The sequence below is a fragment of the Hemiscyllium ocellatum genome, chromosome 18 (genome assembly GCF_020745735.1).
Source record: "Hemiscyllium ocellatum isolate sHemOce1 chromosome 18, sHemOce1.pat.X.cur, whole genome shotgun sequence".
Classification (NCBI taxonomy): Eukaryota; Metazoa; Chordata; class Chondrichthyes; order Orectolobiformes; family Hemiscylliidae; genus Hemiscyllium; species Hemiscyllium ocellatum.
Genome location: NC_083418.1, coordinates 23,992,223 through 24,013,228, shown reverse-complemented (window position 1 = coordinate 24,013,228; position 21,006 = coordinate 23,992,223). Strand labels below are relative to the sequence as shown.

General features: G+C 44.0%; 1 protein-coding gene across 1 annotated transcript; it reads right to left on the bottom strand.

The window, feature by feature from the left end:
• Nucleotides 1-15,161: 15,161 nt before the first annotated feature.
• cdkn1cb (cyclin dependent kinase inhibitor 1Cb) lies at nt 15,162-17,847 on the bottom strand. The gene is made up of 3 exons (XM_060838760.1): nt 17,072-17,847; nt 16,525-16,668; nt 15,162-15,890 (listed from the first exon to the last, which is right to left on the bottom strand). The coding sequence occupies exons 1-2, from the start codon at nt 17,601-17,603 to the stop codon at nt 16,562-16,564; spliced, it is 639 nt and encodes a 212-aa protein (XP_060694743.1). The 5' UTR covers nt 17,604-17,847; the 3' UTR covers nt 15,162-15,890; nt 16,525-16,561.
• Nucleotides 17,848-21,006: the final 3,159 nt, after the last annotated feature.

The following is a 21,006-nucleotide window of genomic DNA, read 5'->3' as shown; positions in this document are numbered from 1 at the left end:
AACTGAATATTGGAGATGTTGGACTACATTAAGCAGGCTGTCTGCCGAAGTCTTGGATTATTTCCAACTATACCATGTGAAAAGAAAGAAACACTCATTCAGAAGACATTTTCACAACCTTAGGGCATCCGATGCACTTTGCAGCCAATTAAATATTTTTATTATAGTGTAGCCTGCTACTTTCTACACAGAAAGATCCCACAAATCATACAACATGGATTAACAGACAATCTGTTTTTAAATATTTGTAAAAGGTCAACAATTGACCAGGACGTTCTGAGACATTTGCTGCTCTTCATTAAAAAAGTGCCTCAGGTTCACTGCTGAGGACTACCACTGAACAAGAGCTGAGACCAAAACCACACAACAAAGTAAGACACACTGACAAACATCCAAAACTGTGACCTCTATCACTTTGAAGGACAAGAACAGCAGATGCATGGGAACACCATGCCTGCAAGTTCCCCTCCAAGGCCACCCACCAAGCTGTATTGCTGTCCCTTCACTGGTGCTAGGTCAAAACCCTAGAACATCCTTTGTGACAACAGTGTGAGTGCACCAACACCACGCCAACTGGTGCAGTTCAAACAGCAGCTCACCACTACCTTCCCAAGGACAATTAAGTATGAGCAATTAATGCTGGCAATACACACATCTCATAAAAAAATACACATATCCTTCTTTTAAGTCAGCCTGCTTAATGTTGTCTTGTTTTAAAGTCATTTTTTTTATGGTCTGTTTTGCTGAGTTACGTTTCCCTTTTCACACCATTGAGAATCATCACATTGGCATCATACTGCTTTCTGTACTCCACTGTGCAGCAACTTATTTAAAGTTGATTGAATGTCAGGTCATCAAAACGTAGAAAATAGGAGCTGGAGTAGGTCATTTGGTCTTTTGATGAGCCTTTTCCACAAAACATGACAAGCATGGCTGATCAACCAATTGAATAGCTGGTTCCTGCTTCTCCCCTATCCTTTAATTCCTTTAACCCCAAGAACATAAGACATCAAAGTGGAGTAGGCTATCTGGCCATTCTAGCTTGCTCCACCATTCAAAAGGTCATGGCTGATCTTTTTGTGGATTCAGCTCCACTTACCCACTCACTCACTATAACCCTTAATTCTGCTACTGTTCAAAAATCTATCTATCTTTGCATTTAAAACATTCAACTGCTTCACTAGACAGGGAATTTCACAGATTTCCACCCTTTGTGTGAAGAGCTTTTTCCTTACCTCAGTCCTAAACCTACTCCCCCTTATTTTGAGGCTATGCCCCCACTTTTAGTTTCACCCACAAATGGAAACAACCTCTCTGTTTCTATCTTATCTATTCCCTTCATAATTTTATATGTTTCTATAAGATTCCCCCCTCATTCTTACAAATCCCAATGAGTATAGTCCCAGTCTACTCAATCTCTCCTCATTAGCCAACCCCCTCAACTCTGGAATCAACCTAGTGAACCCCTCCAGTGCCAGTAAATCCCTTCTCAAGTAAGGAGACTAAATCTGTACATAGTACTCCAGGTGTGGCCTCACCAGTGTCCTATATAGCTGCAAGATAACCTCCCTGTTTTTGAACTCCATCCTCTAGCAATGAAGGACAATATTTCATTCTGCTGTACCTGCAAACCAACTTTTTTTGTGATTCATTAGAAGGTCAGATACATTGATGTGGATCTGGTCAGAATGGGTAAGGATGGCAAATTTCCTTCCCCATTGATGAATCAGATGAGCTTTTACCACAATGAATTAAGGCATCATGTTCATCATTGCTGAACTTGGCTTTATATTCCAGATTTTTAAATCATATTCAGATTCCAGCACATTACATCGGTATATGAACCCATGCATCCACAGCATCAACTTGGACTTCTGAATTGCCAGTGCAGTGGCACTGCCACCACACCACCATCTCCATCCAATTTCTTCTTGAAATCATACAATGTTTGACCAACTGCTTTTTGTGGTAGTTAATTCCAAAGGCTCACCACTCTCTAGGTCTTACGATCCAATCAGTTCCATTGTGCAGTATTCAAGGGAATTTTCTTTTGTGTGTGAAAAAGGCCTGAAGCAAAGTTGTTATTAAAATAAGGCTGGGTTTTGTTGACTGCAAGCAAAGCATTGAAGGCTGACCTGCTCATTGAAGGCCTTCCATAAACATTGGATTCAGTCTGGAGCTCAAGCGTAGCCCTCACTGAAGCCTGCAGCAGGTTAGGCAGAAGGAGCAAAAGATCCTCCAAATCCAATTGCAAGAAAGACTGTGGAATCTCAACCAAGGTACCAGGTGTTGATGCCATAAAGCCATTGAAACTGAAAGACTTTAAGAATCTCTGCAGTGGTCAAATATTTCCACCGCCTGACCATAATGGGAGAAATTTGATTTAGGAAGACACCAAACACAGACTTTGCTGGGAACATACAAATACTCAATCAAAGTGGTAGGCAGAATGCAAAAACCTGATGAAGGGCTTATGCCCAAAACTTCGATTCTCCTGCTCTTTGGATGCAGCCTAACCAGCTGTGCTTTTCCAGGACCACACTCTTTGACTCAGAATTGCAAAAACCTCCAAGCAACTCAACAAACTGGCGTTCCCTCCCCAAGCAACACCTGCCCATATATAATAGTCTGGAGGCTACACGTCGGATTTATCACACATCTGAGAACCCATTGAATTGCAGTGCAAGCAAGGCATCCTAGACCTCTGGGACAGCATAATTTTGCCAGAGAATATAATGGAAATTGAATTTGTACAGAATTTATTTAGAAATTGAATGATTTATATTATTTTGCTCATTCTTACAGACAGGAATGCACAGTGCATATTTGGTGCAGTACTTCAACTTGTAATTGTGTTTTCTTTTTTGGTTATAGCATTATGTGTGGGAGTTGGGAGGTCATTTTGCAGCAGTACAGGACATTGGTTAGGCCACTCTTGAAATATTGTGTGCAATTATGGTCTCCCTCCTGTAGGAAGGATGGTTGAAACTCAAAATGGTTCAGAAAAGATTCATAGGGATGTTGCCATGATTGAGAGTGTGTTGCTGGGAAAGCACAGCAGGTCAGGCAGCATCCGAGGAGAAGGAGAATCAAATTTTCTGATGAAGGGCTTATGCCTGAAACATCAATTCTCCTGCTCCTCGGATGCTGCCTGACCTGCTGTGCTTTTCCAGCAACGCATGCTCATCTCTGATCTCCAGCATCTGCAGTTCTCACTTTCTCCCTGTTGCCAGGGTTGGAAGGTTTGAGCTATGGGGAGAAGCTGAATAGGATGGGGCTGTTTTCTCTGGAGTATCAGAGGCTGAGGGGTGAACTTATAGATCATGCGGGACATGAATAAGGACAAGGTCTTTTCCCTGGGGTGAGGGAGTCCAGAACTAGAGTGCACAGGTTTAGGGTGAGAGAGGAAAAAATTAAAAGGGACGTAAGGGGCAGCTTTTCAGCAGAGGGTGGTATGGAATGAGCTGCCAGAGAAAGTGGTGAAGGCTGGTACAATTACAACATTTAAGAGGCATCTGGATGGGTATATGAATAGGAAGAATTTAGAGGGATATGGGCCAAGTGCTGACTAGACTAGGTTGGAATAGCTGGTGAACATGTACTAGTTGGACCAAAGGGTTTGTTTCCATGCTGTACATCTCTATGATTCCATGTCAAAAGCCACCTAAGCCCACCTTTACCATTGATTCTTATGAGGACTGATGATTCATTGAAACAGCCCTCTTACTTAAAGTTACAATTCTCATTAAGGTAATCAACACTTTTCAGTGAGGACTGATTGTAGATGCAATTTGGAGCATTTTATTATGGGGGGGAGGAGATCGTGGGCTGCTGGAGTCACCTTTCACACCTTAAATAAATCACTTCACCCAATGTATAATGCATGCTTGGGGGGGGCTGTTCAGCTCAGCTGGCTGCACAATTGGTTAGTGATGCAGAGCAGTGTCAATTCCCACACTGGTTGAGGTCATGATGAATGTGCTATCTTCTTAACCTCAGCCCTCATTTCAACTTCAGTGACCCTTAGCATGAGGAGTTGAATTTTATTTAAATGGAGAAAGACTGCAGAAAGCCAACAGAGAGATTTGGGAATCTGTGTCCATGAATCACAAAACATGAGCATCCAAATTCATTGGGAAATAGGCAAGGCAAATGGAATGTTGGCCTTTAATTCAAAGGGAATAGATTATGCAACAAGCGAGAATACTATGAACAGTTCTTGGCCCTTATCTTAGAATAGATAAACTGATATTGGAGGCAGTCAAGAGAGGGTTCACTAGACTGATATCAGGTATGGAGAGAGCTGGAATGAAGGAACCTCAGTCAGGTATGAGAGGTTGAGTAGTTCAGGCCTGCAATCATTAAAATTTAGAAAAATGAAAGACAAACTTATTGCAATATACCAGATTCTTATGGGATTTGACAGGATGACGTGGAAAGGTTGTTTTCCTTTGTGGGAAAGTATATGACCAGATGGCATGATCACAGAATAAGACTTGATCCATCTACCACAGAAGGAATTTCTTCTCTCATAGAGTAGTGAAGCTGAAAATTTCTTTACTGCAGAGGGCTGCTGAGGCGAGGACATTGAGTACATTGCAAGCTGAGATTGACAGAATTGTAATCAGTAAGTGAATCATGGGGAAAGGGCAAGAAAGTGCAGTTAAGGATTATCAGATCAACCATGATCTCACTGAATGGCACAGTAAACATGATGGGCTGAATGGCCTACTTCTGCTCCAATGTATTATTATTCCCATCTGCCCCTCATGAGCATCATAATCATAAAACGTGCAAATAGTGCCATTGAAATAATTACAAGTACTTTACTGCTGACTTCAATTTTAGAAGTATCTGCTTCTGTATCTGCTTTGAGTGGTGTGCATGCTGTACCCTGGTACCAACAACTACCCGTCTGAAATTATATGTGCAGGCAGGGTAAAACCACATGCCAGATGTACACTTGCCACAGCAGCTGAACATCCTCAGACGTTCAGCCATGTATATGGTTGACAAAGTCTTCCCTGGCAATTCTACATGGGAGCTGTTCTGTGGGCCACATTATGGGGTGGCATGGTGGCACAGTGGTTAGCACTGCTGCCTCACAGCACCAGGAACATGGGTTCAATTCCTGCCTTGGGCGACTGTCTGTGTGGAGTTTGCACATTCTCCCTGTGTCTGTGTGGATTTCCACTGGTTGCTCTGGTTTCCTCCCACAATCCAAAAATGTGCAGGTTAGATTAATTGGCCATGCTAATGTGGGATGCATTATTCAGGGGTAAATGTGGGGAATGGGTCTGGGTGGGTCAATCATCGGCGGGTCAATGCCGACTTGTTGGGCGGAAGGCCTGTTTCCATACTATAGATAATCAATCTAAGTTTGTGAAAAGATTTGTAGCTCAGGTGCTCATTGTTGTGCTTTGGTTCGCCGAACTGGGAATTTGTGTTGCAGACGTTTCATCCCCTCTAGGTGACATCCTCAGTGCTTGGGAGCCTCCTGTGAAGCACTTCTGTGTTGTTTCCTCCAGCATTTATAGTGGTTTGTCTCTGCCGCTTCCGGTTGTCAGTTCTTGTCAGTTCCAGCTGTCCGCTGCAGTGGCCGGTATATTGGGTCCAGGTCGATGTGTTTGTTGATAGAATCTGTGGATGAGTGCCATGCCTCTAGGAATTCCCTGGCTGTTCTCTATTTGGCTTGTCCTATAATAGTAGTGTTGTCCCAGTCGAACTCATGTTGCTTGTCATCTGCGTGTGTGGCTACTAAGGATAGCTGGTCATATCGTTTCGTGGCTAGTTGGTGTTCATGGATACGGATCGTTAGCTGTCTTCCTGTTTGTCCAATGTAGTGTTTTGTGCAGTCCTTGCATGGGATTTTGTACACTATGTTGGTTTTGCTCATGCAGGGTATCGGGTCCGTTTTCCGGGTGAGTTGTCTGAGAGTGGCTGTTGGTTTGTGTGCTGTTATGAGTCCTAGTGGTTGTAGTAGTCTGGCTGTCAGTTTAGAAATATTCTTGATGTATGGTTACGTGACTAGTCCTTTGGGTTGTGGCATGTCCTCATTCTGTTGTCTTTCCCTTAGGCATCTGTTGATGAAATTGCGGGGGTATCCATTTTTGGCGAATACATTGTAGAGGTGTTCTTCTTCCTCTTTTTGCAGTTCTGGTGTGCTGCAGTGTGTTGTGGCCCTTTTGAACAGTGTCTTGATGCAACTTCTTTTGTGTGTGTTGGGATGGTTGCTTTTGTAGTTGAGGACTTGGTCTGTATGTGAGGCTTTCCTGTATACCTTTGTGGTGAACTCTCCGTGCGGTGTTCTCTGTACCATCATGTCTAGGAATGGGAGTTGGTTGTCCATTTCTTCCTCTCTAATGAATCTGATTCCTGTGAGTGTGGAGTTGATGATCCGGTGTGTGTTTTCTATTTCTGTGTTTTTAATGATTACAAAGGTGTCATCCACATATCTGACTCAGAGTTTGGGTTGAATTTGCGGTAAGACTGTTTGTTCTAATCTTTGCATTAGAGCTTCTGCTATGAGTCCAGAGATGGGTGAGCCCATGGGTGTGCCGTTGATTTGTTCATATATTTGGTTTTTGAAAGTGAAGTGTGTTGTGAGGCACAGGTCCAGTAGTTTGAGTATGCCGTCTTTGTTGATAGGTTCCCCATCTTGTTGTCTGTTCTGTATGTCCAGCAGGTTGGCTATTGTTTCTCTGGCTAGGGTTTTGTCGATAGAGGTGAACAGTGCTGTTACGTCGAATAAGACCATAGTTTCTTCCTTGTCTATGTGTATATTTCTGATGATGTCCAAGAATTCCTGCGTTGACTGTATAGAGTGTCTGGATCCGCTGATCAGGTGTTTCAGTTTCTGTTATAGATCTAACCTTAAAATTCAGCCTCCACAGGTTCCTTGGAAAGAGATGGTGCTCTCAGTTTGAACTAATTGCTTCAAGAAGCCATACAGAGATGACCTGAAAAGCGAGTATTAGTGAAACAGATTATCGAAGCAAATTGTATTAATTTGCTAAAACAAAGTCTCCCTCGCCACTTCTCACTGATGTTCTCCTCGAGTATTGAGCTCAGGTTGAAAGGCTCCCCGGATGGGGAGGAAAGGGAAGGGAGTGTGTTTGAAAAAATCTTTGGATCAAGGTTTCACGAGTCAGGTCCTCGTTGGCTGTTGGGAAAGAAAGCAGCCACGTGTTTCTTGTCACTCAGCCTTCTGCCTGGGCGCTTTGACTGAATGGGCCTTCACTGTTGGTGCTGGGAACGCTTGCAGAGAACAATCAACAAACTCCTTATATCTGGAAGCAACTAACCAATTCAAAACAAAATCAAGCCCAACCATTTTCAGGATAGCAGCGGCTAAACTGTCGCTTTACATTGTACTCACCAGGGCTCGAAGGCTCTTTTGAGGGTTTGTCCTAGTGTGTGGCCAGAGCAAGAACATTGCAACAGCAACTTGCATTTATATAGTGCCTTGCAAGTGTAAAATGACTCAGGACCACCCGGCTCCTTAACAAATATGTAAAAGGTGACCTAATATCCGTTCAAAAAAATGTAGATTGAAGGCGCATCTTGAAAGTCCAGAGAGGAATGGAGGCCGAATGGTTAGGTAGGGAGGGAGTCGAAACTTCAAAGTAGGCAAATGTTTTATTTCTGGTCGAATACTCAAAATTCTGGAATTGTTGTAAGCTGTGAGGACAGTATTAAAACCTCAAAAAGAAACTCTAAAGTTGTCAGATAGGTGATAGGTGAAGTTCAATTTGAAGAAATGAGGGGTGATAAATTTTGGTAAGAAAACAGGGTTAGAAACAAACGGTAGAAACCAAAGATTTCCAGTGACAGAAAGGCCTGGTTTATATGAGCACATGGGTTAGCAGAGAACAGTAAAGCATTTGGCACTCATACCATACCATACAACCGCAAGGAGGTGATGTTGAACTTGTGTAACATGCTAATTAGATGTCAGCTAGATCTAGGAAGCACGCAAGGAATACAAAATAAGGTTTGCAAGATTGGTTAAAATGATGAGGAACTTCAGTGAAGACAGACTGGAAAAGCTGAGACTGTTCTTCCTGAGAAGGTTAAGAGCCGATCTGTTTGAAGTATTCAAAATCAGGAGAGGTCCGGTAAATTGGGGGAAAAGGACACGGATTTGACGTAATTGGCAAAATAAACAAAAGTGACATCAGAAAAAACTTATTTGTACATGGTTAAGGTTTGGAATGCAGTTCTCAAGGATAGTAAGGGCAGGTTCAATCAGGACTTTCAAGACGGGAGAGGTTTGATGGTTGAAACAGTGTGCAGGGTTGGGGGTGGAAGAATATCATAAGGTGAGCTTATTTGGAAAGCAGGCCAGACGTGATGGACCAAGTGGTCTCCTGCACAGCAACAGTTCTGTGAAACAAAACAGAATTTGTTGGAAAAGCTCAGCAGGTCTGACAGCATCTGCGGAGAGAAATCAAGCGTTAACATTTCATGCCCATTGACCCTTCTTCACAATTCTGTGAATATAGAGGAGAACTGTGGAATATACTAGTAGCAGAACATGACTTTGTGTTGTCCTTACTGATTACTCAACTTCCCTCTCTCCCCACAAGAGGACTTTCTTCGCTTTTCTCTGCAGTTATGCCGAGAGAATATTGGTGCTCCGCCATTAATGAAATGCAGCTGTTCCTCACCATAACTTCCAAAGGTCATCGGCCGTAAATGTGAGGAAATTTGGTTAGAAGGGCGCATTGGAACAAGGTGGTTCCGAAATAAAGAGGGAGAAATTGCTGGAGAAACTCAGCAGATTTGTGGAGAGAGAAAATCAAGAGTTAACATTTCGGGTCTGTGATGAATAATCTTTTAAAGTGTATCCAAAAGGAGGTGATGTGTAGGTGCCAGTGTTTTTTTTTATTTCAAAAATACACTTTATTCATAAAATCATCATAAAATAATTTGATTGTCTGTACATTTGTTCATGCCATACATATACCAACATTTACATACACAGCTCAGAATTATCATTGTTATATACAGGTCTGTGCATTTCTCGCTCATATGCCCATATATTTAGCTGGTGCCAGTGTTGCACTGAGGTGGACAAAGTTTTTTTTAAAATAAATCACACAACACTAGGTTATAGTCCAACAGGTTTACTTGGAAGTACCACCTCTCAGTTCCATGACGAAGGGGCAGCGCTCCGAAAGCTAGTGCTTCAAAATAAGCCTGTTGGATTACAACCTGATGTTGCGTGATTTTTCACTGAAAAGGAAAGATGGAGAGGAAAATGTTTTCTAAGATGTTAGGTACAGCTTACCGGCGAGCTGGTTAATATGTATTAAATTCTTTCCTGGTTGAGCGAGCTTGATTCTGCCTTGCCTTGGGGGTGGGGAGGGATTTGATTGATCGGTGGTGCCGGTTAGTGTCCCAACTTCTCTCCACCCCGCGGCGCTTCTCCTGTGTGGTGAGGAGATGCTGGGGGGTTTATAACTCTTTCTACACTGTCCGTCCCACCTTCCGCGCTCTACTGGAAGACCTGAACAGGCGTTGGGGGCGGGGGGGAGAGTTTTCCCGCGCAAAGCTGAGGCGTGGCCCGTCAACGTTAACCAAATTCCCAGTCCTTCCAAATGAGAGAGGCAGGTGGGATCTGCCACACACACAAAAAACATGAAATGAAAAATAAACAATGTCCACAGGTTGGTGCCGACTGTCCGGGCAATTCGTCAGGTCTTTGAACAAACCTCTGTTTCAATCCACCGCCAAGGTCTCTGATATGTTTGAAATCAGCTAATGGTTTGATTCAAGTCAGCAGTTGACGGGACTATTGGGAGAATCTGCAAGTCTGCTTTTATTCTGTTGCGGGGGAGGGGTAATGTTGCATTTTCTCGCCCTCCCAAATATTGCATGATTGCAATGATACCTATAACGATGTAAAGACACGGCGACTGAGTTGAGTTTTGGCTGATATTATTTATTGAAAGAGGTGATTTAACACCGTGACTCCCACCTCCCCGCTGTCCCTCAGGAAACAGCTGCGACTGTGTTCGGGGTGAGGGGGATGCGTCGCAAGGCAGGCGCTGAGCGGCCGTGGCTACTGCTTCCTAACTTCCTTCGTGTGGTTGTCGGGACCCTGGGCTACATAATGGGAGTATGTGAGAAGGCAGACGGCACTCATTAGTGCTCGCGTTCAGATGGAGGCCGATCGGGCTGATTGCGAGCCCCGGGACGGTAGCGCTTTAATTCGGGGACAATGGCTTATTTACAGGTCAATAGTGTGGCACGCTCACTCCACTCCTCAGTCTAAACGCGCCATGAAGCTCCCTTTTGTTATTCACCCGCAAACGTCGCCTGCTTCGAAACAAACCCTGGTACCAGATGCCCTGTAAAAATGCTAATTGTCTTAGTTTTTTTCTCCCTCTCTGGAATTAAATTGTATTGCTTTGCAGATGGGACGAGGAGCGTGTGTGTGTGTGTCGTTCTAAGCTGAGGCGAGGTCCACAGTGTTAAATATGATGAATCAACTTTTGTCATGATTAGTGTGGATCTGATTTCGCCACCCCGGCTGAGTCAGTAGTAATATTCGTCGCGTTATGGGTATCGAAAAAAAATTGTCTGTAGGTTCATGCAAGGGTCATCTTTAGTGAAACCACAAAAGACGATATTTGGGCTCTGATGTTTGCTGGGTATAGGTGTCATTTTAGAAAAATAATAATTCTCTGGGCAGACATCAATAATCCGCGTTACAATGGACCCGTGCTGTGAGCAGTAGATGGAATGGCCCAAGATGATACGATTTTGAACAGGACCAGGATTATGAAGTGAAACGGGACAAGATTCAAATTAACGGTTTAGCGTTTTCAGTACTTTGAATGAGACCCGAGTCCGGATAGCAATGGCATTGTTTACAATACATTCAATGGAAGGGCGCGGCGTACCTCACAATTGCCCCTTATCTCAAAGGGATCTGACTCATATCTACAGCATACAGGGGCGTGTGTGGGGGGAGGATGGTGAGAGAGACGTGCAGGGGGCTTTTTAGGTTTTCCATTTCTGGCAATGCGTCGTTGTAACAAGACCCGTCCAGCTCCTCAGTGAGATTAACAGGATTTTTTTCTCTCAAAAGAAGGCTTGCTGGCATCAGGGGGGAAAAAAATGAAGATCTCGTTTCTGTACATACCAAAAATGAGCTGTAACCCAGCTCCCTGTGAAAACAAAAATCAACACCAAAACATATCCCTACATTGGTTAAGTCAGTTGATTACCCCTCTTACGCTGCTTCTCAGGGAAAAGGCACAGATTTTAGTTGATCCAACGAGTTCTCATTTAACGGTGCCCAGAGATGTTGACATTACACCGACTACAGAAATATACCGTTTTCGCGCGAAAACACGAATGAGTCGGTTTAGTTTCGGATTCCAGTTCATTTTCCCGAAAAAAAAACGGTATGAATGAATGGTGCAAGAAGCAACATTTTCTTTTACAGCAAGGGATTTATTTCAGAACTGCAACCGCAATAAGTATTATAAAACAGCGGTGATAATCTTCTTATGGAAGAGCTGAAACCTTTACCCGCACAATGGCAGCAGATTGGGTTACGCAGACCACACATTTATTTCGAGATTTTGCCTTTATACCAACCAAGCAGCTTAAGGGTGATGTACGCCTGGTGGGTAATAAGTAGAACACAAACATATCAACTTTTTAGCAACCGCTAAGTCACACGGCCTTGGATAAAGCGGCCCAGTATGCTGGCTGTTGGTCTAGACACAAAGACTGCCGCCACTTTATTAAATGGGTGCGATTTCTCTTGATATGTTTGATGAGCAATACGAAGGCCTCTCTTTGAGGATCAGGCATGCCGAACAACATGCCCAGACTCAAGTTTTGCCTCCGCGTTAAATCGAAATGCACACGCGGAACTTGCCTGGGTGACACAGCACAGGTCAATGAGTAATAAGCAAACGGAAGCATCGGCTAGTGATACATGCATGATACACAGTTCTGTTGCTTCGGCAGTCGCTTACCCAATGTATCTGGTGTGGTTGTTGTTTTTTGATCCGTCTGATGTATGGATTCTGAAACCACCCACCCAACCCATCAAAGGGCGTCATCTCAATAGATTTAACTTCATCCATTGCCTTGTGTATGAAATGCACCAGAATCATAGGTTCTCGTGTTACAATCAATATTTGGGCACTTTATGTAAATCCCCCAGTTGATAGAGTCCCAGTGGATTTTCTTAATCCTCTCGTACTGATTAAAATGCATTGGTCAAGTAGCAAGATTCACTTACAACCCCTTAAAATCAGACCCATTGTCTATAAAGCTGTCTATATTGTTCATAAAGCTGTCTATATTGTTAATAAATCTGTTCATTCCGTCTATAAAGCTATCTATTCTGTTTATAAAGCTGTCTACAAAAGCAAGTTGCATCATGCGGCTGATTAGTACACAAGTCTGCTGACATCAGCCATTACTATAACCTCAAAATCAAATACAGTATCGTAGAAGTTCCCCTATACCCAACCGAGTGTATCTGGAAAATAAAGATGTTGCTAAAGTATTTTTTAAAAATAATACTTTAGACTGATCGGTTTTAAGTTATTTACACACACTATAAATATACATGCGTGGCTGTGCTTTGTACGTGATATAACGGAATGATAATTGGGATTTTCAGAGATGTGCTGACAGACGATGGCAGAATCTGTTTCAGTCGAGTATATTTGAAGCGAATTAATTCGGGGAAAGCCATCCTGGTCATGTTCCATAGCTTTGACTCCATTGAGGGTTGGTCAGGGTTTTTGGAGCATTGATTGGAACTTATATGGCTTATGTCCAATCGATCATGTAACGTTTTAAAATACCTTAATCAAACCTTTGTATTTTGTTCGGTGCGGTGTGTGACGTTATTTACCTCATGCACTTCATTCAATTACCCTAAAATTATAGGCACATATGGGCTCGGTTTATAATTAGCTGGGTATCTCTCCTGGTTAGATTATTTCCCCTCCCTCTCTCTCTCTTATTCGCTTCTATATAAAGCAGCCAAACAAAGTTCCAATTGTCCTTGATGCAAGACATTATCGCCCCGAATAAATGGATCTCGACTATGTCTACACGGATTTGCCATATGGCTACAAACCTCGTGAATAATAGAGGCCCAGTGTGCTTTGTGTTTGTAATGAGAACAAGACTCCTGTACTGTTACTGCAAAAAAAAGTAGCCAAAACACAAAAAAAACTGCAACAACCATCTACAACCTGGACCACGACGAATCAAGGGGATACATCAGTTCATGTTACACAGTCGCGCACACATATATAAAAATATGTATATGTTAATCATATAGAATTTAGATTTTGGGCAGGGCAGTCGATGAGCGAGTCATTGTGATTTCGACCAGGCTATTTTAGTTGCAGGCTGCTACACAATGGTGCGTAAGACACCTGCTTCCATTCTCGCAGGAGTGAGCCTATAAATCGGCCTCCATACAGCTGCCTTTCCTGGGGCCATTGTTATTATTGTTTAACATGGTCACTGAAGTACAAAGCCCATCCCCCGCCCCTCCTCGGGAAATATTGCTATAGCACGTCGCATTGTGCGGGTTTCAGTCTCTCAAATGCTCAATAAGTTGACAAGCCATTATTCTGTCATTCAATGTCACCAGTGTTGAAATTGGCGAGCCGTTTATTCTTTGGAATATGAACTTCCATGTTAACGCTACCTGACCCGCTGGTCTGTTGCCCAACATTTTCCGCTTTCATTTCAGCTGGGCGCCTCTCTGCAGTGTTTTTGACTTTGGTTTTACCATCATGTTTTTTTTTGTGTGTGAACTACAGCTTCCGACTATATGCGTTTTTGGTTCTGCTTGCTTTCGAGGCAGTGGTCGTTATTTGCGCCGAGATGAGAGATTTACAGAAACGGCATATGTTTTCGGATTTACACTTTCTGTTTCACCGAAACGCATCGATCACAGCGCGCACCGGGGAAAACCCTCCAATCTGTAAATCACAGCGCTCAGATGCAGTGAGTCTCACCAGAACCCATACAGTTCGTGATAACGGGATCAATCAATCGTTTGTATGCATCCAGACCCCACCACCCCCACACTGCCCGTCTCGGGCGGAGACCAGAAATCAAGAAAGGCAGGGCTGCAATGCCCGCTATTTCATGGGAGGATGGTTACAAGTCCAATGATTCGAAGCTGAGACTTTAAATAATTTGCATGAGTCCCCTTTCTCCAAACCGACTTTCCAAATCCCAATCCTTCCAATTAATTAAATTGTGTCGTACTGAACACTGGGCTGATGAAAGCCAATCTGTTATTTTGTATTACTGGCAACTGAGCCTGGACAGAAAACAACCCATCCCCCTCTCAACACATCCCAGAAAGAATAAGGGTCAGCTGTAATTTTTTTTTTAAAAAAGGAATATTGCTCCCATTTTTTTTTAAAAAGCACGTAGATTGGCATTGAATCTTATTTCCTTCGTTGATGGACTGGATTAAATTGAAATGCATCACTTACTAGCGAGCATTCTCGTCCAAGACACACGTTTCGTAGCTAATCCATCGAGATACAATGGACGCACTGCCTTTCTGGTTGGAGTGAAAGTTACACAGAGGCCATCAATCCGAAAGGCACCCCCACCACCCCTTGTGTTATTGTTGAAAGAATGAAATGAAGGCGGCGGGAATTCGGTTGGCTTTTGAATAGCATCGATGAGGAGCAGGTGTTTAGAAGAACCCCAGGCATGTTTAGTGTAACGGTGACTGCGTGATGGCCAGGCCAGGCGTCAGTAACCTCCACCTCATTCCGTATTTGGTCAGCAGGATTCATTACGATGTTTGACCATCTTGTCCTACCTTACTCAATTTACTCCATCCCCACCCCACCCTCCTCGAACCAAGTCATGTCACATTTAGAAAAAAAATGCGACTTGCATCCGAATTAGCGTTTACTTTGCCATATTTGGGTCACTAGGGCAGCCAAATACCTTAACCAAGAATGCGCAGGTGCTAAAAGTTGTGGTATACACTATCACTTCAAGAGGAGAGAGAGAGATGAGGTAGACAGAGGGTCAATATTTGTTGGGAAACCAGTTAGAGAGTTTCCACGCACAACCTTGGCTTATTGTCACCATTCAGAATCAGGGTAGAAGATAAAAGGAGACTCAAAACTGAATTAATTAAAACGATATTCGTTTATTCAGCGGAAACAAGAAATGCACTTTTTGTAATCCAAAACTTTTACCAACACAAACGTGGCAGTGGTACATTAAACGGCTCAGAACCAAAGAAAACAAAACATGGGATCTATGCTCACCTTCAAGTAACCTAAATATTTTAGATACAAACAAAAATGTGAACGCAAGGCACGCACTAAAAAAATAAAAAATATTTACATATTTTGTAAATAAAGCGAGTCAAGATTACTCTTTTAGCTCCCTTTGTTAGGGGACAATTGGGTGTCACAACTGGTCCAAACCATTCTTAACATAAATAGGAAATATAAGTTAGTATAAGCCTTTGTATTTTACAAATATACATCTGGAGTCGTACTGAAATATATCAGAACTACTTTAGAACTTTTTTCGCCCGTAACATACTCATTGTGAAACGATTACACTTTGGAAAGTGTAAGACACACAATGCAAAAAAAAAATTGAAATTGCACGCTGTGTTCTGCTGCAGTGGGAGCGCCACTGGAGGTTGGGTTGCTACATGTACTGTGTATTCATTTCGTATACATATATTAAGAAAAACAAAATCGAAAAGACGGCGAGTCCCCTTCGCTCTCCGGAATCAGTGTCCTTTGCTTTTTGCTCAGTTGGAGTAGTCACGATGGTGATCGTCGTTGTCAGCCGCTTCTTTCATTGAAAAGTGTGTTTAAAATAAGAAAGAGTGCAAATATCTACAAGATTGGGGCGGGTGAAATGTGAGAGAGAGGAGGAAAAAAAGGTCAGTCAGTAGTCAGATTGTGAAACAAACTATAGCATTTGTTAATGACACAAGTAAATCAAAGCCATCAAACCCCATCCTCCACCCTCCCAGCAGTGAGTCAGCTCAAATCTGACCACAGCGTGACGTCTAGCCCCCCTCCCCCCGCAGACTGACGTCACCGTGTCCCGGGGAGAAATTACCAGCTTTCAACAAAAAGTTGGTAAAATCCCGAGTGTGATTGACCGAGGGCATTCAGGTAACTAAGCTAAAAAATCAAAAAAAAGCTCCGAACTCATTCCATGTTGCTTAGTCCAATCCTCAAAAACAGTTCTGCAGTAGTTTTACAACACAAAAAAAGTCAGTGTTGAACAAAAAAAAGGGGGGGGAATGGTGATGACCCCGCCTGCTCGCTCCAGTTCTCCAAATATTAGTCACGGGATAATGACAGCTCTAACCTCGCCCCAAAACCCTGACGTAAACCACGGAGCGAGTTGTTTACTACTCAAATCTACTATGAGTCGTTACTCATGCCCCAACACGGTCGCTGTCCTCTCTCCTCGTCTTCCCCCCCCCCCCCCCCCCCAAATTCCAGCATTTCAACTCACTTTGTTTTGTCCTTCTGGGTTTTGCTCCTTCCTTCTTTTATCTTATTCTCTTCCGCGGAGTCTGTTCCCCGGGCACCCCCGAGAGACACGCGTTCTCACTGGAAGCTTTCGATCCGACTGTCTTCTTTCGCTTGGCGAAAAAGTCTAGCCAAACAAAATATACTTTCAAAATCAAAAAAACATTAAAAAATGTCTTTAAAGTTACGAAACCCGTGCGCACCAACTTCAAAAGTAGGGATAACCTCTTCATAAAAAGGGAGGATAAATAGCAGTAAAAGTTTTTCATGAGATGGTAAAAGTCTCTCTAGTCGGTCTTGCTGGATTGCATTGTTTTGTCCCAAAAGGGGAGAGTTGCTGTGCAAGCATTTCTGAGAGGGGGAGATCACTACTACACGACAAACCAATGCAACAGCAACCACTAGGAACGATTGCAATCGCAAGACATTGCAAACAAAAAAAAACACCACGCTTTTCTTTTTTTTAAAAGAAAGGAGTTTTAGTTTTGATGAGAGAACAGTTGCAGGGGGCAGTATGCCACTTGCCTCACCTGTGATTCGTGCCGTGGAGCTCCTTTTGCGCGAACAAGGCGCTCTGCCCGCTTTGATTCCTGAGTGCAAGTTATCCGAGCGGTTCTCCTGGTTGGTCTCGCTGCCTTCCAGCCCCGACAAGCGGTGGGCCAGGCCGGGTGAGTCCGCACCGCCGCCCAGGGCAGCGGCAGGATCGCTGGGGCCGCCACAGCCCGAGTGACAGGACTCCGGGACGGGGCACGGGAGCCGCAGCCTGCCCCGGTGGACGCTCTCGCGGTAGAAAGCGGGCACGTCCTCGCCGCCTTCCTCCTCCCACTCGTAGTCGCCCCCCAGCAGCGGGGTGTCGGCGGCGAAGTTGAAGTTCCACCGCCTGCGGTCCCGCTCGCTGATCTCCCGCAGCTTGCTCTTCGTCTCCCGCCGCAGCTCGTCGTGGTCGATGGGGCCGAAGAGGCTGCGGCACACCGCCGTCCTGGCGTGCAGGGGGTAGGTCCTCCTCGCCGCCATCCTCTCCAGGCAGCCGCCGGGGAGCTGCTGTTGCTGCACGCTAGACATGACCCTCTCTCTCTCTCTCTGTGCGAGAGAGGAAAAAGTAGCAATTGCAACAAGAAAGGGGTGGGAGGGAAAGGTAGGGAGTGGAGGAGGCAGTTCTGCAAACTGTAGGGAAGAGGTAGGCAATGAAGAAAAGCAAAGCTCTGGAGCAGGATTGTCTTTTTTTTTAACCCACCCCCTTCCTCTTTTACTCGGATGCAGCTAATTACTACAGCGCCGCGTTTGCAATGTTTTTGCCCGGCGCCTCCCCGATGTTATTTAAGCAGCTCTCCGGGGGTGGGCTGGTCCATTCACGTCGAGCGTGCCCAGCGATAACCCCGCCCCCCGCTCGCCCTCGCCCAATGCCTTCATTCACTCGCCGGCGGGCCGCGCCCCTATTGCTCACGCGCGGGGTGTCCCCGCTCCCCCAGCAGCCCCATTGGACCGGCCCGGCCGTCGCTCAGAGTGATTGGCAGCTCGCCCGCCCCTTCTTTGTTTACGCCCGGGGATCTACAACACTATGGCAGAGAGAGTCCGCTGAGTGTGTGCACAGAGAGGAAGGAGGCAAGACAGCGAGCTGGCTTTTAAACTCCTCTGTCTCTCTCACACACACAATAATAACAACCCCGCAGCTGCAAACCCATTAAAAGCAGGTTGTTTTTTTTTCTTTTTACCTTTAAAATCTCGCAGTAAAGATGCACAGAAAATCCACCCCGCACTCGAATCCTGTGCATATCTAACGTAGTCTCCCAAAAGTTACTTGGTAATGTATTATAACGCGCAGGAATGTTTTTAACCCTTACATCGCCTGCGTTGGGTGGAGCCTGCAGAGAGGTGCACACGGACTTTTAAAGACTGTTTACCAAATTCGTTGCTCTTCAAAACATATTTTAGAGTGTTCTGCTTAATTATAGTTTTAGTTTCGACCGACAAAACATGTTCTTGTGGGGTCTGTTTGCTATGCAAATGGGACCTTCAGCTAAAGTAAACAGAGATTTAGGAAAACATGTTCCTCTGTTCTAATGTTCCAACTGTAAAACATGATTTGGAGCTGCCGGTGTTGGACTGAGGTGCACAAAGTTAAAAATCACACAACACCCAGGTTACAGTCCAACAGGTTTAATTGGAAGCACTAGCTTTCGGAGCGCTGCTCCTTCATCAGGTGGTTGTCCCAGCTGGTTGGACATCAGGTTGGACAACTACCTGATGAAGGAGCGTTGCTTCGAAAGCTAGTGCTTCCAATTAAACCTGTTGGACTATAACCTGCTGTTGTGTAATTTTTAACTGTAAAACACACACGCACAGATTGCATACATTCAGCTGTTGGGGTCGATTTCTTCATCCTGTCGTGTGCTTATTTTGTCAACAAACTTCCAAGAGTTATTTACAACGTACCGCACCTTCCCGCTGGGGAACGTTCAGTCCCATGAACTGGCGACTTTCTGAGGTCTAACACCTCAACATGGAGAAGTTCATTTCAGCCGGACTGGGGAAGCTTGACAGATTAGCCATCTCGGCTTGTCTGCCCCCTGTGGAGAATGCAGTTTCGCATCACGGTTTCAGGGTCGTCCTGACTACAAAGAAACCCAAACGCCGACTGATTGTGTGTGTGTTTTAAGACCCTTGCGCTCACAAAACAGAATCTTGAAAAATACAGACGTTCGTGATGTAGCGTTCTGGGCGAGAGAAAGGGAGAGAACTTTCTCTAACCCAATCCCGTAACAATCGAGTCTCTGCCCTGTATCCAGGAGGCAAGACACCGAACCTAACCCCACCTTCGTTCGCAAATACAACCACATTGTCTGATGCAATATTCCCAACAACTCCACAGAATCCGGAAATAAAGGAACAGGGGTTTGGAAATTTGCATATGTTATTTTACAAAGCACACCCAATCACCGGGCGACTCATTATTTAGAAAGATAAAAACATAACGTGGAATATTGTTCGTGACAGGTCTGACCGACTGGGGTTTGGAAACAGCAACTCCAGCCAGAGTATCTAATTCACATAAAAACAAACAGACCGCACACGTTCGCACGGTTAGACTTCATTACTAGTCCATAGGGTTCGGCTCAAATGCAGTGAAATCGTTGCTTAATCATTGTGTCATTGAAAGCCGCAATATCTCCAGCGCTCTTGTAACAAAGTTCACGTTGTCACTCAGCAAACCCTTGCAAACGTTAATAGTAATTGCTCGAAAAATACCTGACTACTCCCTGTTAATAAACATGACTTGCCTCCCCCCCAACCCCTCTCCAAAGAAAATACACTCGCAGACATGGAAATATTTTTTCCCGATTTCAAAAGCGTGATTCACACATCACTCCTAACATGAAAGTAGAACATAACAACGGTTCTAGGTGGGTGGAGGCGAAAGCGGATTAAACACTCCTTTCAACATTAAAAGCTACCTTCTCTCGCCTTTGGAGTACTTTTGAAAATATAATTTACTTTTTCTGGAAGGTAGACGATCACTCGCCAATTCAAATGGGTCCTCCTAGTTTTATGTCATCGCCAGTGAGTTGAATTCTGCCTTAGGTTTGGACTTGAGATTTTCTAAAGGGTAATCTCATGTCTGGTTTCTCATGACTACTACGATCAGGGTTCAGTGAAAATGGCACACTGGTTAAACTAGCCAGACAGAAAGGTGTGGGTGTAAGTCTTTACCTCATACATGAGTTTAACAAACTCATACACTGTTTAAAGCTGTGGCTGGAATTTAAACGTTTTAAATGGGTATGAAACGTGATCATACAAATACAAAGAAAAGTGTTCAGTCATTCATTAATAAAAACGCGGAAATATTTTATTCATGTAGTGTGGGGGCGACCAGTGTAGGCTACAAGTTATTTCTTAAAAAGACAACCTTTGCTCCAAGAATTCAGATACCGAATATGGAATAAACCATTTCTCAAAGTACAGCATTTGTCCAGAGTGGCTGCTGTTTGACAACAGGAATGGATTGATGGGGAATGCTTTGATAAAGGTTTGATAATAGTTATGTAAATGCCAGAGACCACATCGCATTCCAGTCGTTTTTGTAATACCGGAGTCTGCCCCACGCTACGAAAATGCACACGGAGTACATTCAGAAACATCATTCATAGGTAACAAGTCTTTCCATTATAACAGCATCTCAGCCTGAAAATATGCATTTTAGGTTTCGCGTCGCCCAGATCTAGTTGGTGGGCGAGTCGATATAAATGACATACAATGGTCTAACAGAAGAAATTACAGATTTAAAATTAATTTTAGACTGAAGTCTCAGCTTTATAAAGCACAGACTTATGAGACTTCTTGTGTTTAATGGGGAAACTATATTGCATGTAAAGGAGAGGATGACCTAAATTGTGCCAATATTGAGAGAGAGGGCATTACAGTGTGAAGGCTGCTGTCCAAGGTGTCAGCTGTGCTGGAGCGTTTT